The sequence below is a fragment of the Leuresthes tenuis genome, unplaced genomic scaffold (genome assembly GCF_036924035.1).
Source record: "Leuresthes tenuis unplaced genomic scaffold, fLeuTen1.0.hap1 SCAF_11, whole genome shotgun sequence".
Classification (NCBI taxonomy): domain Eukaryota; kingdom Metazoa; phylum Chordata; class Actinopteri; order Atheriniformes; family Atherinopsidae; genus Leuresthes; species Leuresthes tenuis.
The window spans coordinates 15,682,156-15,700,747 of record NW_027325365.1 but is presented as its reverse complement, the minus strand read 5'-3'; the positions used below and the strand labels follow the sequence as shown (position 1 = coordinate 15,700,747).

The window sequence follows — 18,592 nt, the reverse complement described above, 5'->3', positions numbered from 1 at the left end:
ACCTCCAACCTCAACCTCCAGAGGACGGATCAACATTTCAGCTCAGTCAATAAAGACGTCAGGAAATAAACAACAGAATATCAGCAGCAAATCAAAATGCTTGAATGATCAATCTTTAACGATCCCCTTTTTGACATCACTGACATCATACCCTTTCTCTATTGACTGCCCACGTACCTCTATCTCCTGGTACGAGCTGTTGATCATGGCAATGAGCATGTTGAGAAGGACAACCACCATGGTGACATTGTAGACTCCATACAGCACGTAGCCAATGTTCTCTATGAACTTATGGTCGTATTTCAGCACCACCGAGATCACTTCAGACAGCCCGAAGATCGACCAGAAGAGAGTCTTGAAGCTCTCCTCCACTCTGCGAGAGAGGAGACCGAGAGGAATCAATCCATGACAGCAGCTACACATATACTGTAAAACAGTTAGCTGCTAACCATCACACATATGAAAACATGTGATGTGCATTCTAATGCTGTAGGATTTATGAGGTGGCACTGATGAAATACTTGCTGAGCCATGTCCAATTCGAAGCCTTCATCCCATTACTGTCTTTATCACACACATGCCACCACACTCACCTACAGCACACACACACACACACAGCACCATACTGCACATACACAGAACTGAAAAAGCAGACACTGACTCAACTGCAGCATTTAAGAGATCGTTTGGTTTATAGAACTCAGTTCATTAAGTCTTTGCCCTATGACGACCTCTGTGCAGAGCAGACACAACAGTTAATAGAAACCCATTAAAAGTTTATCCGACTTCAAATTCACATATATGTGATCTTTCGGGGGGCTTAATCTTAAAAGGTAGAACACATTTAGACCCAAGGTTCATTACATCCTGCACATTTTCAAAAATTCAGTTCAACGTCACTGTGACTTAAATTTCTCACCTCTGTGGCTGAAATATGGGCTGTTCTTAATCTTCACTTTTCTTCTGACATTTAGGAGTGATAAATCAAGCACTGCTATTGCTGGAGTTAAAAAACGCAGCTTGCTTTTGCTCTACAGTGAAGTGACCTAAAAAGTGTTTGTGTGTCAGAGGGTTGAGAAAGAAGAACCAGAGGCAAGGTAAAACAACAAAAAGACAGCATGACCTGTAAACATTGACATTCAGGAACATTCTTTTTTAACATTCTATGAGTGGCAAGCACAGGTTTCAGATGACAGTCACAGTGGGTGGGAGGAGTGGGCTTATTGGACTGCTGAAGGGGCTGGAGGTGAGAAGAAACCGTGGGGAGAGAAGATCTGTAGATTTTGGGGTATTGAGCTTTTTTCCAAATAAACTTTATCCAGACGCAGTTTCATTGGCATGCAGAAAGCTAGGTGATGGTACAAAGGGAGAAAAAAAAAAAACTCTTCTCACATGCATAAAAAGACAGAGGCAGACAGAAACACACCCAGGGGGACAGATTCTCCTCTCTTCTCTATTTCACACACATGAAAACAGAGACCCCTCTGGGTGCTTCAACATTTTAACCTTGCAAGAAGAAAGAAAAAAAAAAAACATCTCTTTAATCCTCACATTAGATCTGTGAGTTTGTCTGTGTGTGTTCTTTCTTTTGGACTAAGATCCAGGAAATTTAAGAATATGCTCTGTCACAGTCTAACACTTGAAAAGAAACACCTTGTATGAAACCCAGTAATTCTACATCATGTTTTGCACTGACCAACCTGTTCATTGCTCATTAGAAACCCCTCATTTTAACAGACTGGACTCTCTCTTGATATGCAGCCACTTTGTGGCTTTTCACTGATTCTTAATTGTAAACATGTAAACTCTGTGCACCTAACTTTGTTCTGATAACTAAATATATTGTTAAGATCCTGAAAACGGTTCAGAAAGGGACATTATCTTTTAAAACTATGTCTGCATTTCTTAATATACTCAGTTCTGTCACTGATTGGTGCTGCTGCTGTTGGAGACAAACTGTTTCTGTAATTACGGTTATTTCTGTGGAGGGTCTAGTGGCGATAGAGGCCATGCACCTATGTGTTTGGGTTGTCATGACTGTGGTGTTATATATGTAATGTTTGTAGCAGAAATTACATGCAAAGGTTGTGCATGCACAGTACAGAGTGATGACAGTAGAGTAGTCACAGATACAAACACAAAACCAGTGATCCAACTGCAAGGTTTCTGAAGAAAGACTCAACAATACATATACTCTCATTTTCATTGCATGGTTTGGCTCGGCTTATTTAAACGGGGCTTCCTTTGTGGATACTTCTGAGCAGTTTTCTAATATCACCACAGTTGAAATTTTTAAGAGAGATGAGACAGTACTAGCAGACCATTCAGCTAAGAATCCATTAAGAAGAGTTGAGCTGCACCACGCAGTGGAATTGAGGCATAAATTTGTCTCGGCTTGGTGTTTTAAAAGGACCAATGAGAATTGCATACATTCTGTGGAGAGTTACATCATTGCTTCTCTCTGTAGTAAGGTTTATTTGTTGAAATGAATATCATTAGAAAAAAAATACAAAGTAGAAATCCCAAACTTAATGCAAACGTTATTTAGAAGGAAAGCCAAAATAGTGCAGAAAAAAATGAACACAATTCTGTGTCATAAACTGTAAAATGCTGATGCTTGAAGGGATATTTAATTTGTTTTGAAGTGGGTGAAGTACGTCAGTGCTTAAAGTTACTCAGAGGGGAACCATAAGAGGAACTAATTTTTTTTTTTGAAGCAGTACAAGCTGTAATGGGAAATTTACTCTGCATTGTCACTGCATAGGACAGATGTTTATTCTGTCAGTACCTTTTCTCCACCACAGAATGTTCATATAGCCACACCGTGTGGAAACAGGGATCTTGTTACATTGACCCAGTCTAGCTTAGTTTAACTGGTCTCAGCTTCCTCTCAAACTCCTTTGAAAATGTTGAGGTTTGGGTTGCTTTAGCTGGTCTGAGAAGCTTTTAACTTAGCTCCCCCATCCTGAAACCTCTTAATGTCCAAACTGAGAGTGCTTGGACTGCTGTCTGCTTCAGGTGGGACTGTCCACTGTCTACTCATAAGCACTTCACTCAACTCGACTTCAAAGGAAACCCAATATCACTTTAAATTCTCATTTACTTACAAGGTCCTCCACAATCATACATTTTTCTGCCAAAATATAGGAGCACTGGTCATTTTACTTTGGAGATTTCTGTTTCTTTTTCAGTTTTAATCATTAGCTTGAAGTCACTGGAACTCTTGAAGGTGATATTATTATTATTATTATATTAGTCTGAACTGGCGACCTGTCCAGGGTGTACCCCGCCTTTCGCCCGATGACTGCTGGGATAGGCTCCAGCCCCTCCGACCGACGGATTGACAGTATAGGAAATGGATGGATATTAATCTGATTTAAGCTAAATTTGAATCAGATGATGAAAGCTGCAGATATATAACATATAACACAATATAACTCAGCTGGCCAAATGAGAAAGATTAGAAAGGTTTTAATCCAATAGGGCACTGAAAGTGTGTGTACGTAAACACATTACAAGCATTTATGGTAGTTCTTAAGCAGATTCCCTCTGTGTCTTGGCCTGACAGGCTATTGTTGTGACACTCGCAACAACAGAAGAGAAAGGCTGTTTCCAGTTGTATCAAATCCCAACTCACTATTCATATCACAAAAATTCAGAAGCCTATCGTGCAAGGAGCCAACAAATGTAACTTTGTTTTTTTGGCTCCCCTTGAAGACCAGTTTCATTGAGATTTCTCTCTTTTAGTCATTTCTCATCACTTATCTGGAGCTTGTTGTACAAGATCAGGAAAACCATTCAAGTGGCTTACACAATTGAAAAAAAAGGGCAATTGTGTCTTGATTATGTTATATTCCATTTAAATCAGATTATTCCTCAAATTAGTCTCCAGGCTGATTTAGATTTTCCTCTTCTCAAATTGTAAATGTGGATAATGATGAAGAATTTTGTATTCAACAATAAAGTGCCATTAAACCAGACATTTACAGGAACCTACACACAAACACACACACAATTAGAATAACACAGCCACCGAATGGCATGACTATTCATAGTTACTGTTCATCTGTTTCCTTAGGCAGATGGTTAGTTTGATATAAAGCAACTTCCAAAAATGTGACATTTATGTGTTGGCGGACAGAGAGCTGGATATGAACCCCTCCATACAGTCAATCATGATAGAGCATAGACTTGAGCAGTTTTTCTCTTATCTAAGCCGTTCACAGAACTTACACAAGTACCAGTTATGTAATACATATTTAAAATGGAGACTTTCATCTTTAATTTGAAGATAATCACATCTAGATTGGAGGTCACCGCTCTTTAACTGCAGTACTTTGCCACAAACTATTTGCAGTGAATGACAGCTGGAGATCTGAAACCCATGAACATCAACAAAGAAAAGTTTTCATCCTGTGTGATGCCTTGTCAGGCCGGCAGCTGTCCTCAATTTTTGTTTCTGCCTTGGGTTTGGTCTGCAGCAAGGAAAGTAAAACTCTCGCGAGTTGGGATAAAGTGACTGAGTCTGCCATTGCAGAATACCACGCTTTTTAATTTCTCTATTTAACCTTCAAAAACTGCAGTATTGCTGTATGTTTTGTCCATCCGAACTGCGAGGCACCATCCAATTAACTTTGCTGCATTTAGCTTAATCCGAGCAGACAGCATGTCCCTGTACACTTCAGGATTCATCCAGCTGCTTCTGTCTTCTGTCACATAATCAATTAACACCAGCGATACAACACTACTGGAAGCCAAGCCTGCCAAAACCATCAAGTGTTTTGCAGGTGATGCATACTTTTTTTTGCACACTACACTTACTCATCCTACCATTCTTGGTTCAGGTTGATCCTGAAAAATTCGACTTGTGAACTCCTCTGAATTCTGAATGACTTTTTTAAAAAATGAAAAAAAAAAAAAGTCTAATCTTACTTTTCTGATGTATTCTCTTTATGGTAGAATTCGATGTTCCAAACCGTTGATCTGGCCACTCTTACTGTTCTCACTGTGCCCGTAAAGGATCAGTGAGAGCTACGTTGACCACATGTTGTGGGTTCACAGAAACAGCGTGCTAACACAAATGCCACACAAATCTGGATCCTTCACCTTTCTAACTGATGAAGAGATCACGAGGGACAAACCCATTTATGAAAAAGCTTTTAGGTTAACAGCCACGCACCTCTGGTCCCTCGGTAAAGAGGGCTCTGCATATTAATAAGCTGCATTTTCTGCAGTCTTCCTTCAATTTTGATGTAATTATCCTCAAATTAAAACGGATAGTTTGCACTTTTGAGCAGATATTATATGAATGGAACCAGTAGTTGTGGTAACAGCTGAAAAAACAAGATGAATCAATGTCCAAACAAATACAGATTTAACATTTTCTACTGTATGGGGCCTCACACATCACTTCTATCTGTACAGCTCATATAATGCGGATAAAATATAAAGGAACGTATATGAGAGCTGAGGTTCTTCTTTCATACTGGATGATATTTGTGCACTGGCAGCGATTGTTGCTGGGCCTCAGGATTTGTTTTCCTTACCTTGTTTTCATGTTATTTAATTTACTGAAAACTATGTGAGATGCTTCTCAGGGAGGAAGTGCAATTATAGAAATTCTAAAATGTATCCCTGGAGATAAACAGCAATGACAAATTTATATTTATGTAATGTCAGTTAAGGTAGTGGTTATGTGTGTATTATACAATAAGCCATTACAGAGATGGATGAGATGCCTGGTAACCAGGATAATGGTGGATTTATTATTTTTTTTAGATTGATTCAATTTAATCTTGTGCGTGTGTGTGTTTTAAGGTCATATTTAAACAGGAGCCAGTGATCTGATAAGCAGCATGCCATTATTTGTCATTGACAGAGCCTTCCCCAAAAGGCTGCATGAAACAGTAATGTTGTTCAAAGAGCAAAAAATTACATTTGCTTTCATTCAGTTCCTGGAGACCTGCCCTGTCTTTAGCTTGGATAGCCCCCCCACCAGCCCCAAGATACTGACTGTAGAGAACTGATGGTGTTTCTGACGCTTTGTCTCCACCACAATCATGCCGCGCACACCATGTGTATGTCTGTGTGTGGGAGACTGGTGACTCACCACAGCTCTGCAGGAGTAGACCAAACCTAATCATCAACAGGCCCAAATCAACCTCTTCCCCTCAGTGACGAGCTCACATACCCTTTCCTCATGCTTTATGTCTAGCTCCTCTCTGTGCTGCTATCATCTCCGTCTGTCTGCTCTATGCTATATACCCATTTCCTCATCATATTCCCATAGCTTATACTGCTTTCTCCATTTTGCTCTCACTCCCTAATGCTCATCCCAACAGCTTTTAGCCATTTCTGTCACTATAATTTTAATTCCTACACTCTTTCATTTAGGTTATTTCTCCGTCTGAAACAGTCATTTTCTTTTTTTTAATCTGCAGCAAAGTTCCCATGCAGTTTAAATGTAAACAACAGGTAAATGTAAATATGGCCTCTGTGAACAGTTGTAACCGACACACTGCTCTTCATTCAACTGCACATCACCCTTTAGCAAGATATCAAATTCTGCTGTTCTCCTCTCCAGCCGACAGCTAGTCAGGCAAGCAAATATCAATGAAGCATATTTAAATATTAAACAGAATTTAACTCTATCTGTTGCACAAAATGAGCTGTCACCATGGTGACCGCAGGGAAGGGGCCTTGCCCACCTCGGTTTTTAATGAACGAATAAACTCGGCTCCCAAGAGATGCCTGGGTGTGCCTGTTTGATAGAGAGGGAGAAAAGTGGGAGGGATGGAGAACAAAAATTGATGTGCGCTCCTGTTTATGCGTTTTTTTTTGTCTACACAAAGTGGGGAAAAACGAGAATGAACAAAAAGGAGGCTTGTGCGATGTATGTGTATGTTAAGGCAAACTGCAGGGGGGGGGGGGAATCTTATTAAGCAGGGAATATGGCACCACAAGATGGGCAATTATAGTGTTTTAATAGAAAGAATAGAACAAGACATCAACTTCTCTTTCATTTGCCTGCTTGCCTGCAGTTTTCTCTCTCTGTGTTGGTTGGTATTGTCTTCTCATAAGTGTCAGGATTGTTTTGATCTAAATAAGAGTTTGGTAATTAGATTTTGGCTGCAACAGCTTGGCTGATGAGGTATGGTTTTAGTTCGTTCATACCTTGGAGGGATGAAGGGAAAAGCAAAACTGATTCTTACTCACAACTAACATCTCTGTTGTGTTCGAGCTGGTGATATCATTAGATCTGTTCTGCTCTTCAAAGCATTTGAGCAAGATTTCTTTGCTTTAACAGGCTCAACAAAACCTTAAACTTCAGTCTTAGAAAATAGGTATCAAATGAGGGGTCATCTGCTTCCTTTCCTTCAACTCTGTGTGCTTAAAATGTGATAAAATGCCATTTTTGATGTGGTATTCAATGCTTCTTCTGCAAATATTGCACCAACAGTGTCCAATCTATTTCAAAAAGAACAATTACATATTTGTTGGAAGAATCGTAAGTAAATTAATTAATGTTAAAACTCAATACCTTTTCAGTTCCCGGTGTATATTTTGAGGATTACAATTGGACATTTGACTGATTAAACTTTAAAGGCATCTTGTGACAAAATAAATTCTAAATGACCATCTCTGTGCTTTACTACACATATTTGGGGGTTTGACGTAATTACCAACTCAAAAATCACCCCGTTCCTTTGTCTGAGGCTGCCTAAGTTGGAAAATATCTCCGTCAGCCTTTTAGATTTGCACCTGATATCACTGCTGGAGCTCAGAACAAAATGATCTGTCCTCTCCATTTTTATCTCCACCCACTGCTTGTTTTTGGTCCAATTTTTTTCCTTGCATGCATCGGACCTGCCAGAAGAATGAAGCAGGAATGACACACTAACTGATCTCTGGTCAGCTGCTCAGAGGAGCACTTGTTGTTCCCGTCACCCCAGAAATAAGAACTCCCAGTGGATAGACTTTACTTTGGAGAAGAAGAAAACTTATGGAATCACCAGAATTGGAAGATGTTCATTCAACTTATTTTATATTCTGAAAGATATATATATATATATATATATATATATATATATATATATATGTATATAAAACGAGAACAGCTAATTAATTAATTCACCAGCTAAACATTCAGGCTTGGTAAAATTGACCTGAAAATGAAAGTAACTTTTTACAGTCTTTATTAAGATGAAGTAGAGAAAGACAGTATCACAGACAATAAAGTCTTGCAGCTCTTCTGGCTTTGATGAGCGCTTAAATTCTTTGTGGACTTCACAAATGACACAACAGTGTTCTTCATCAATAAGGCTCCATCTTTCTTGTACCATGGTTTACAGATCAGCTTTGCAGGATGGACCATTTTTTTTATCATTTGCAATTTTCACAATAGACTTTCAATTGGATTGAGGACTGTTTGTTGGCCATGTCATTGAGCTGTTGTCTTTCCTGAAAGGAAGTTTGAACAGTGGTGCGATGCCTAATCATCTTGAAAAATTACCTCAGCATCATCAGCCTGCCTCTTGATTGGTAGAATGATAAAAAAGTGTCCAAAATTTTAATATCCACTTGTGCATTTACTGTACAGGTAATGACTAGCATCTTCCCTGGTCCTTTGCCTGAAATCAACCTCATATAATCAATTTGCTTGTTTTCTTCAGGCACTCATCTTCATATGTTTCATTGGAGCTGATTTAAGCAACGGTTCCAGCATAATCGTCCAATGCAGATTGATGATTTGTCGCTGAATATCCCTTTCATCTAATCATCCACAGTCCATGACTGCTTCTCTTCTGCCCGCCGCACCTTGTTTTCTTCTGTTTACGTGTTAGTGAAGGTATGTGTTTGTCTTTTCTGTATATCAGCCCCGTTTCCTTCAGTCAGTTTCCTACAGTTCAGTCACACACATAGACTTTTGTTTCTTCCAATTTGTTTTTCATTTCTATTGTCGCGCATGTCCTACATGTCAAGACTTTGAGTTTTCAGTCCTGACACTTTGCTGTTGTCCTTGGCCAACTCATATAAATCTTATACAACCTTGACATTATGCTCCATACATTTTCCTCTACTTCATCTGAAAGAAAAACTGCAAAATAACAACAATTTCATGAGAAATTTGTTGGCATGTCTTACAAAACCAGAAGAATATGAGAAATAATCTGGCAAGATCCACAATATTATCATACCATTACTTGGCTAATTGAATACTTTAATGTGAAGTCTGTTTAATGGCAACAATGCTGTGTGAGCTGCAGCCTCTATCCAGTCATCCTGTCACTCTTTCTTTAACCCACAGAGCATCCATGAATACCATGCTGGTCGCTGCTTATGGGGGCCCAAAAAAGCTCAGCGACAGCACGACACATCAGAGTCATCTGGAGTTGAGTGAAATGACAGAATAATTCAGTACTTGGTAGCAAGTTTGATGGATCATCTGCTATTCGCTAACTTTGAACCTAGTAGTTCAAAGAAACTGAGCTGAAGTGAATCCCACTTACAGAGAGCACAAATGTGTGCAGTAAACTGTCAGTGACACTGATGTGTCAGTGGAAAACTGTGCCAGAAAAGATCCACACCCTGCGGAAGAGCTGGGTACAGTCAGGGGGCAGAGTGAGCACTGGTTCAGTTCAGCCTCTTATTATGGGCTGCTCTGAACTGGGTTGTTTCGACTGTGCTTGTTTATCTCCTCTCCGGGGTATTTTGACCAAGGTCTGACAGTCTCTGTGATAAATATCAATGTAATAATCAATTTTGTAACTTGTGTTTCAATTAGCAGCAATACCCCCAGTGCAAAACAGAATTTGCAGCAAATAAACTAATTTTCTGTATCTCCTGCTGGATACGTACAGGTTTCATTTGGCAACATAATGCATTCAATTTGCACTTTGTTCAGTGGCACCATTGAAACACAGCATGTCTGAACAGGGTTTGTGTTAATAATCTATTTTCTCTGTTGAGAATGTAAATCACTAATAGGGAATAGTGTCAGAAAATGAGCTAGAGACAGGATAGTGCTTTTTTCAGCTGACTTAAGTTGCGACCATAATCATAACCGCCACCGAAGCAGGTTTGTTGTGCAGCACAAGTTACCATGGAGATCTAGCCCAGGTTAAAAAAGCGCCAGTGCTGTAATACTAAAATCTGTTTTTTTAGGCCCTGCCTACCTCAATTAATCATTAGTCAGACTTTGAAGTGCACTCTTAAGATCATTATGTCTGCCAGACAATTTCCCTAAGCCTTTTTTAAACTTTACTAAAGTTTCATGTTTTATTTTATCTGAAAACCTCTTTAGTTATTTTACTCTCATTTCCAGGCTGTGCAGCTTTCATCTCATCATCAAATGTATGTTTAAGACTCCATTTACAGAATATTTGTTTCAGCTTTCATTAGTTTATTTTTTATTTGGGTTTCATTATTCTTCATTAGGAATAAAGAATAAAAAAAACTATATTTACACGTGTAAACATGCTTCTCAGAGCTTTTTGACAATTACAGAGTACAATTTGATGAGAACAACAACATGCAGAAACAACTATAGTTTGATACAGGCTCGTTTAGCCTTAAATTCAAACACAAGAGTGAGGGGCTTCTGCATTTACTCTTATCTTTCTTTAAATAAAATCCAGTTATATATTTTATTTCTTACTGAAATAATATATATACAATTTGTGAAAGCAACCAGCAAAGCATCGAGATATAAATAGATTTTTATGTGGTGCAGCTTTGTGTCATTTGTTTGGATTCTTTGCTTCAGTCGGTTTGGACGAGTGATTTTTCGAGCCACATCCAACAGAGAAAAATAACCCCAATTCTGAAAAAGTTAGGACACTGAGTAAAATGTGAATAAAAAAAAGAATGATTTGTAAATCTTATAAACCAATATATCATTCACAATTAAACATAATGTGAACAAAGTGAGACATTTTATTATTTGGTGAAAAAAAACTCTGATCTGTTGGGACTGTGGTACTGAAAGGCTAATTGGTACAAAATGTAACTATTACTTTAAGTGTCTACAGTTTAGTAACATTTTCAGGTATAAAAAGAACACCTTTGAGAGGCAAAGTCTCCAATAAGTAAATAAGGTAGGGTTTTCAGCAAGCTCCAAAAGAAAACATTAAACTGCAAAGATTTAGAATGTTCTATCATACTCTACAGTCCACAAGATCAAAAATCGATTGGAGGCTTGTGCAGGGCCCTGAGGCGGCACTGCATTCAAAATAATCACTGTATGGACTCAGGAACGCCTCCTGAATACAGTTCATTGTGCCATACACAAATGCAGTTTAAACTTCATCATGTTAAGAAGGAGACAAATGTGAACATGATCGTAAAACACCGTCATCTTCTCTGGACCAAAGGCAATTGAAAACGGACTGAGGCAGTGGAACACTGTTCTCACAAAGAAAGAGACCATCTAAGCTTGTTATCAGAACTTAGTTCCAAGGCCTTCATCTCTGATGGTATAGGGGTGCATTAGTGTCTATGGAACAAGGAACTTTTCATCGGGAAAGGCACCATCAATACCAAACACTATATACAGGTTTGAGAGCAGCATATGCTCTCATCAAGCCTTGCATATTTCAGCGAGACAGTGCAAAAAAAACCCAAACATATTGCATCTATTACAACAGGATGACTTTGTAGTAGAAAAGTCCAGGTGCTGGACTAGCCTGCCTGCAGTCCAGAACTTTCACTAATGAAATAACTAATGTATCATGAAATGCAAAATAAGATCAAGAAAAAACAACTATCGAGCAGCAAGAATCCTCTATGAGACAAGAACAGAACAACATTCCTTTGTGAAAGTTTCAGCAACCACTCTCCTCAGTTCCCAGATTTGTACAGACTGGTGTAAAAAGAATTGGGGCAAAAAAGTAAAACATAAAATAGGACCTTCAGTCCTGCATTCAAACTCCAATGTCCTAGCTGACAGGTCTGTGTTGGTTCTTTTTAATTCTCTCAAACTATTTCTGCCACGCTTCCTTCAAAAAGTCATATCACCTCCAACTTAGACATTTTTTGCATTCAAAATAGTAGAGGAAGAAACTAATAAAGTTTCTCACAGTTTAAAATTGAATAAAGGTCAGATCAGCAAAATCTTGTTTATCTTTCTTACACAAGCTATATTGATTATTGATTGATAGTTTCACTTCATATTTTCTTTGGTCATCTGTCCCCCAATCTAGTGGATATGAGTCCCCCACCACTTATATGGACAGGGGAATAAAATTCATATCCATAGATCTTATGTTAAATGATGACCTTAGTGCTCTTCAAAGCAGAATCTGTCTCATCAAGCAAGCACAAAATCAGATAGTTGACATAATTTGTCATAAAAATGGAGGAAAATACTGAAAAATGCTCAAAATTGGGACAAACTTTAAAACAAATAGTCTGTACACTGACATTTGAAATCCTGTACAGGTCATACCACGTGAATAATTTATCTTTCTGTTACTTTTGTACATGATCTCGCTGTGTCTTTCTGAATAGTAAAGGCTGAACATGACACCTTTGTCTTTCCTTAAGAGCTAATAGATTCTCTCCTTTGTTCACACTTTCAGAACTCTCACCCACCTCTTATCCTTCCTTCAGACACTGTCTCTTTCTCCAAGATCCCGGTGTCCCCTCCAGGTTATATTTCTTTTCAGCACGCTAGATTCTTTTTCACGCTCCGTTTTCTCTCTTCCTCCACAGCCTTTCAGTCTTGACTTTACTTTCGTATTTCTGCCTACATCTTACTCTTTATATTTCTATATGCCATCCTTTCCTCTTCCCAACTCCTCTCTTTGGCTTGCTTTTCGTTCCTGCCTCCTCTGTCGACTCCAGTTTCATTAGATAAAATAACTTCACTTCAGTCACAAATTTGTCAACACTTATTGTGCTGCAGTAGGTGCATGTTTTACTGGTGTGCAAATAACTTAAAAAAATAGACTAATATGAATTAAAATGGAAGCATGTGGCACATAATAGGTTAAGTGAACAAATAAATGTGCAAACTGCTTGCATCCAGATTTCTTCCCACCTTTTCAAATGTTTATGCTTAAATCTGTTCTAATCCTGTGAGGATGTGCGTCTGCCTATTGCTCAGCCTGCATGACCTTCTCTTATTCTCCACCATTCTCTCTCCCCTCTTCTTCCTCCTTTGTCTATGAAATCTGGCAGGTCTCCTGCATTTTGCCTGAACAAAGAGCCGGGCCAAAAACACCCTCCTCTGCATCACTCCCTCCAGTTCCCTTCTCATCCGTCATCCCTTCCATCCTCCTCTGTCTTCCTCCTCCTCTTCCCAATTCACTTTATCTCCTCACTTTATGGCACCTGATGACTCTGCTGTATTTCTTCTGTTTTACTTCGGCATCAACAACATTCACATTTACAGTTCTTTAAAGATGCTTAAGGCCCTGCTGGGTCCTCTTCTTTTACTCTGTCTCCAAAAAAGGCACAGCTTCAACTTTTTCCCACTTCCTTTCACCCATCCATACTTTTTCTGATTCCCATTCTCTCCAACTCTTTCTGCGCAGTGTTGTCATGCACGGCGGACTGGAACATAGAGATGGATCCAGTCCTCCACCAGCACTGTCCAAATCAAAATCCAGATAAGTGTGTCTGTGAAGGAATTGACCTGAACACATATGGTTTCTTCGACCAATTAAGCAATTGTGATAGCATTTGCAAACACAAGCAGTGAGGAACAACAGCGATGTATGTGTGCCTGCTTACGTGTATTTTTACATGTGAGAAGAACACTGCGTGGGCACCCAACAAAGAGCATCTGGTGTGTCTGATTTTAAGTATGCGAGTCAGAAGTGTATTCACGCCTGTGGGGTTTGGGTATGCGTGTGGCTCAGTTTTCATTAAGCCCTATCAAGCTGTGCACTCATGTGTGTGAATTTTCGCTAGTGTGAGTGTCAGAGTAAAATCCTCAGCCTCACTCCTCTATCACAAACTGCCCTCCTTTCTTTCACTTCTTTCCCTCCATCACCCAGCCTGAGTGGTCCCTCCTGGGGTATCATTACATCCTCCACCTGGCACCCTCCTCATCGAATCAGAGCTATCAGACCAGTCTGTTCTTCTGCCCTCCATCAAATGAGTCCTGTCAAACATCTAACGTCACAAAATTCACACACACACACTTACACACAAACAGGGAACTGAGCATAGGCATATGTTCTCTACAGGGACACAAGGGACGAAGGAGATAGAGGGCACATTGTCGCACAGCACAAGAACAACTGTTATTACCAGACATAACAAATGTGGCAGTCTCGGTAGTGAAATTTACCAGTGAATTAAACCCCCAGACAACCAAACAAAAGATAAAACATCACCACAGTCATCACATTAACATGCAGCAAAATGCTTGATTAAATTTCAACAGAAAAAATGTAAACACAGGACAAATGATAAGAACTCCCTATCTGCACACTTGATTCCAGGCATTTGCTCAGGCATTTTACTGAGTGAGATTTAATGCCAGAGTGACCCCTGGTGGTGAAACTATCAACAACAGAACTCCAGGTTTTTGCCAAGTTCAAAACACACAGCTCTCGCAAACAGATGCTGCTGCTGAATGTGTCAGAGGCTTGTTTAGAGGAAGAAATAAAGCTCCCCTTTCTCTCCACACTGTGATAAGAAACACAGTGGTTTCATTTTTTTTCCGTGTTCACACTGATTTCTTTAAAATCAGCCTTGATGCTGATCTCCAAAGCAGAGGGGAGAGAGCGGATCATACACTTGCAATGGAAACGACTGTGATGGCTGCTATTGATAAAGCACTTCCATCTGTAGAGGCAAGGGTCTTTTTCTGTGCCTGGTCTTTGCTTTGTGAGAAGTCTTCATTATGTCAGACTGTTGGATTCTGACCACAATTTCTCTGATAGCCTATTTCAGCTCCATCAGACTCTGTTTCTGCACATCTATCTGTGCTCCTGCCAGTTACCTCTCTGCTAAGTCTGTCTGCTCATCACGTTGTCTGGATATTTGGCTCCATGCGGGTAGTCAAGCAGAACTCACAGCCTCACTGCACTGAGGCTCAGCAAAGGAGCTACTGTATCTCATCAGGTGGGAACCTCCTTTCATCAGTGTTTCGTCTAGTTGGGCCCACGACACCTCCAGGAGGCTAGACAGTGATCACTGGCGTCCCAGAGTCACTCCTCAAATGCCAGCCATCACTGCTCCTCACAGCACAACAACCATCTTTTTTTCCACAACCACAAGCTACCCCAGCCTCTTACCAACTGCACACAGCGGGATCCCCATCATAGCGGGATGGGGATTCAAACCCTGGTTCGGGTAGGGGGTAATGAAAGTATAGAGAGTGCCAGAGGTGGAAGCAGGACAAGACACACTTGCAGATTCAGCAGACAAACTCACCTAAACAGTCCTACAATCACTAAAAAATGCCAGCAAAAACAAGGCCATACAGGCCAACTCACCTAAAATGGCCGTCTGGTTTCAAAAGGCTCACATGGGCCACATCCTCCACTTAAATATATCCTGGATTTCTTCCTTGCTTCTTCAAAGACTCTGTTTACCCTAAGTGACCCCCCTGCTGTGCCCCCTATTGCTTCTTCTAATCCAAATCCACTGACTGGACTTGACTGCCTCATCTGACACTTCCTTCACTATTTTCCTCACACTCTGTTCACTTATACCCAACTCCCTCAACAATGAGACAACAGGCTTTTTGTTGAGGGAGTTGGGTGTATATTCACAGCACAGCACTGAGTGTGTCAGCATGAGAGAGTAGATGCCTCATCACACATAAACTTAGAAATTATGTCCAGGGTATATATACAGTAATGTGCAAAAGTCTGTAGCCACCCCTTATTTCTTTATATTTTGCTTCTAGAAGCCATACTTTCTTGTAATCTTTTAAAGTTGTCTTGTTGTCAATAAGTTCTGCTTTCTGAAGGACTTTGAAAGTTTTTCTTTGGCTATTGCTTCCTTTTTCCCTGACTTTAGTCTTGTCCTTGTACATGACCAATGTCAGAGGACAATGTTTTTTAAGCAACACAATATTTTCCCATGAATCATTCAAAGCACTTCTCAACTCAGGGAATTGACTCAGTGTTGCGTCTACACATAACAAAAAACCTTAGCAAAGAATCTACTTTAAATACTATCTTTAGGCTCATTGTTGCTATCAGTTTGTCATAAAGACATCGGTGTGTTGCGAAGATGATAATTGGATGGGATACAATAAGTTTGTGGGTCTAAACTCTGAAACTCTGCATCAGATTACTCCAAACCAATTACTCCAGATCAGCAAAACATCACGGACAGCACAGCTACTCACTTCTCTTGACATACAAAAAGAAAATACAAAGAAATACAAAGACATACAAAGAATCATTATATGCCACTAAATACGGATATTAGATCTGGAAAGGTTATGAAAAAAAAGCAAAACAACGTCCATGGTCTGCTGCAACTTCAAAGGGTGAAATATGTTCAAGAAAAAACTGTTTCAACAAAAGAACAGCATGTTACAGCGGAATTACAAATTGAGCAGCCATACTGTAATGTCATCTATTAAAGTCTGTGGATATCTTCTTCTGAGAAAATGAGCAATCAGATGTGACAAGAAGAAATTTCAGAGAGTGTTTTCTCTCCAAGTTGAGTGATAACAAGCAGACAGATCCTGTCAGCAGCCCAAGATTGATAACATTGCAACAAATATCCGACAAAGACGTTGCCAGTTGGATTGCAGCTGATAAGAAAGGATGGACAGTCTGAGATGTGGATAAGGTATCACTGAGGTAAAGTCTGATGTGTCTGAGTAGCTGATTGCTTTAAAAACAGCCTGATACTTTAAGATATATGATATCCCATCAACAGCTCGTCTGCATAAATGTTAAAATAATAGTCTTACGATAATCACCATTTGCTCTTGTGAATGATATTCAAGAAAAACAAGTTTGTTTATGTGCTGCTGTGAAAATTAGGTTTTAGATCAGTGGCATTCTTCAGTACTTGAATAAGTGAAGTAAACAGGGATGCTTTGCTACAAGCAGAAAACTGCAGGAGCTACAACATGGTGTTTCAAAATTCTTCCTTACGGCATATTCCTTGGGCGTGTGGTCGGAGCGTTCTCATTGATGGAAACCTTTCTGCATCCTCAGCAGGTATCTCAGGGTCACCAGCATTATGGGTAAAAAGGTTGCGTGCCATCCTTTACGGAAAGACACTGATATTGTGTGACTGCAGCGCTTTAACATGGGAAATGCACTTACAGCAGTGTTGCTGACAATATCTTTGCAAGTTTGAAACCTCAAATGCGGCAGCCTGTCTCACTCGATCTGTCTGCCAGACTACTTAAAACAGAACATGCACCTCCAGGAAGAAACTGTCAGAGTGGAGAAGAGGAGGTGTGCATGTGCTAAGTCAATATTGTGGGAAGATACACATCACTGTCAACTCTCTTGCGTTAGATTGTGGTCAATAACCCTGTCTGTGTCTATCCTGTCTCTGCTTTATCAAACGAGGAGCAAGGCCAAGTGCCACTCAGACGCCTACAGCAAAGCCAACTACTTCAAAGACTGTGTCAAAACATCCAAAAAGCTTCCTTTACGGCCTTAATACTTTCAAATCCATGATGATATATATTTTGAAATGGATGGATTACAGAAAAAAAGAGAAGAGAGATGAGATTTTCCAGAGATTTTTACACCACAGGCCTGGACATTTTACCAACACTAATCCATATCCCTGAGCTCTGATGCTAAATGCTACTATCGTCTCATGCTGAAAGTTAAATCAGAATAGACAGTAAAATCAACACAAAGTAGTGATATGTAAATGGCTATTTGCAATCTTGTTAAATGTGTGAAACGAAACCACATTTTACAATTATTATACAGTATAGATCTTACTAAGTGAACCTTTGTCCTTATTAGATTTAGCCAAATAGCCTGATTGCCAGCATTAGGGCTAAGGGAAGATTAAAGTTCGATCTCTGCCACTGATAGAGCACCATGCATTTAATGAACACAGAAAACAATCTCATCCGAGACTTCATGTGACCATTACTATTGTTCCTGGGGGATATCCAAGTTGCTCGGTCTTATCTAGCAGTAAAACGAAGTAGGTCCAGAGCAAACACCCCTGAAATAACAGGGAAACTAGTCTGAAGTCATAAACATGTTCCGATGTTCGCTGCCTGATCACACAGCTATACATCCATCCTGTACACAATGAACCATTCTCACAGCAGGGCTTAACTCACGTGGTGAAGGCAGGATTGTACTTGGCTCCCAGGTAGTACGAGTAAAGGTTGAACATGCCAATCATGAAGGCCACAAACACCATGATGAAGATGACCATGAACTTGAAGATGTCTTTGACTGTGCGCCCCAGTGAAATCTGCAATGGGCCAAAGCTCTCATTGGCTGGCAGTATGTAGGCGATGCGTGAGAAACTCAGCACCACAGCGATGGCATACAGGCCTTCTGAGATGATCTGGGGGTCAGATGGGCGCCACTTGTTCCTGGCTGGAGGAAGAGGAGAAAGATCTTTATGTATGTTCAAAATTTAATTGGATCTTACACCTTTCTTTTCATCCTTCTGTTATTGCCTA

At 39.9% G+C, this 18,592-nt stretch overlaps 1 protein-coding gene across 1 annotated transcript in view; it reads right to left on the bottom strand.

The window, feature by feature from the left end:
- trpc7b (transient receptor potential cation channel, subfamily C, member 7b) overlaps window positions 1-18,592 on the bottom strand; it is a 49,018-nt gene that overhangs the window by 5,121 nt on the left and 25,305 nt on the right. Inside the window, exons 7-8 of the mRNA XM_072395288.1 lie at window positions 18,242-18,506; window positions 178-373 (exon numbers count right to left, since the gene is read on the bottom strand). Coding sequence (XP_072251389.1) covers window positions 178-373; window positions 18,242-18,506 — 461 coding nt within the window. The remainder of the gene's footprint in view (window positions 1-177; window positions 374-18,241; window positions 18,507-18,592) is intronic.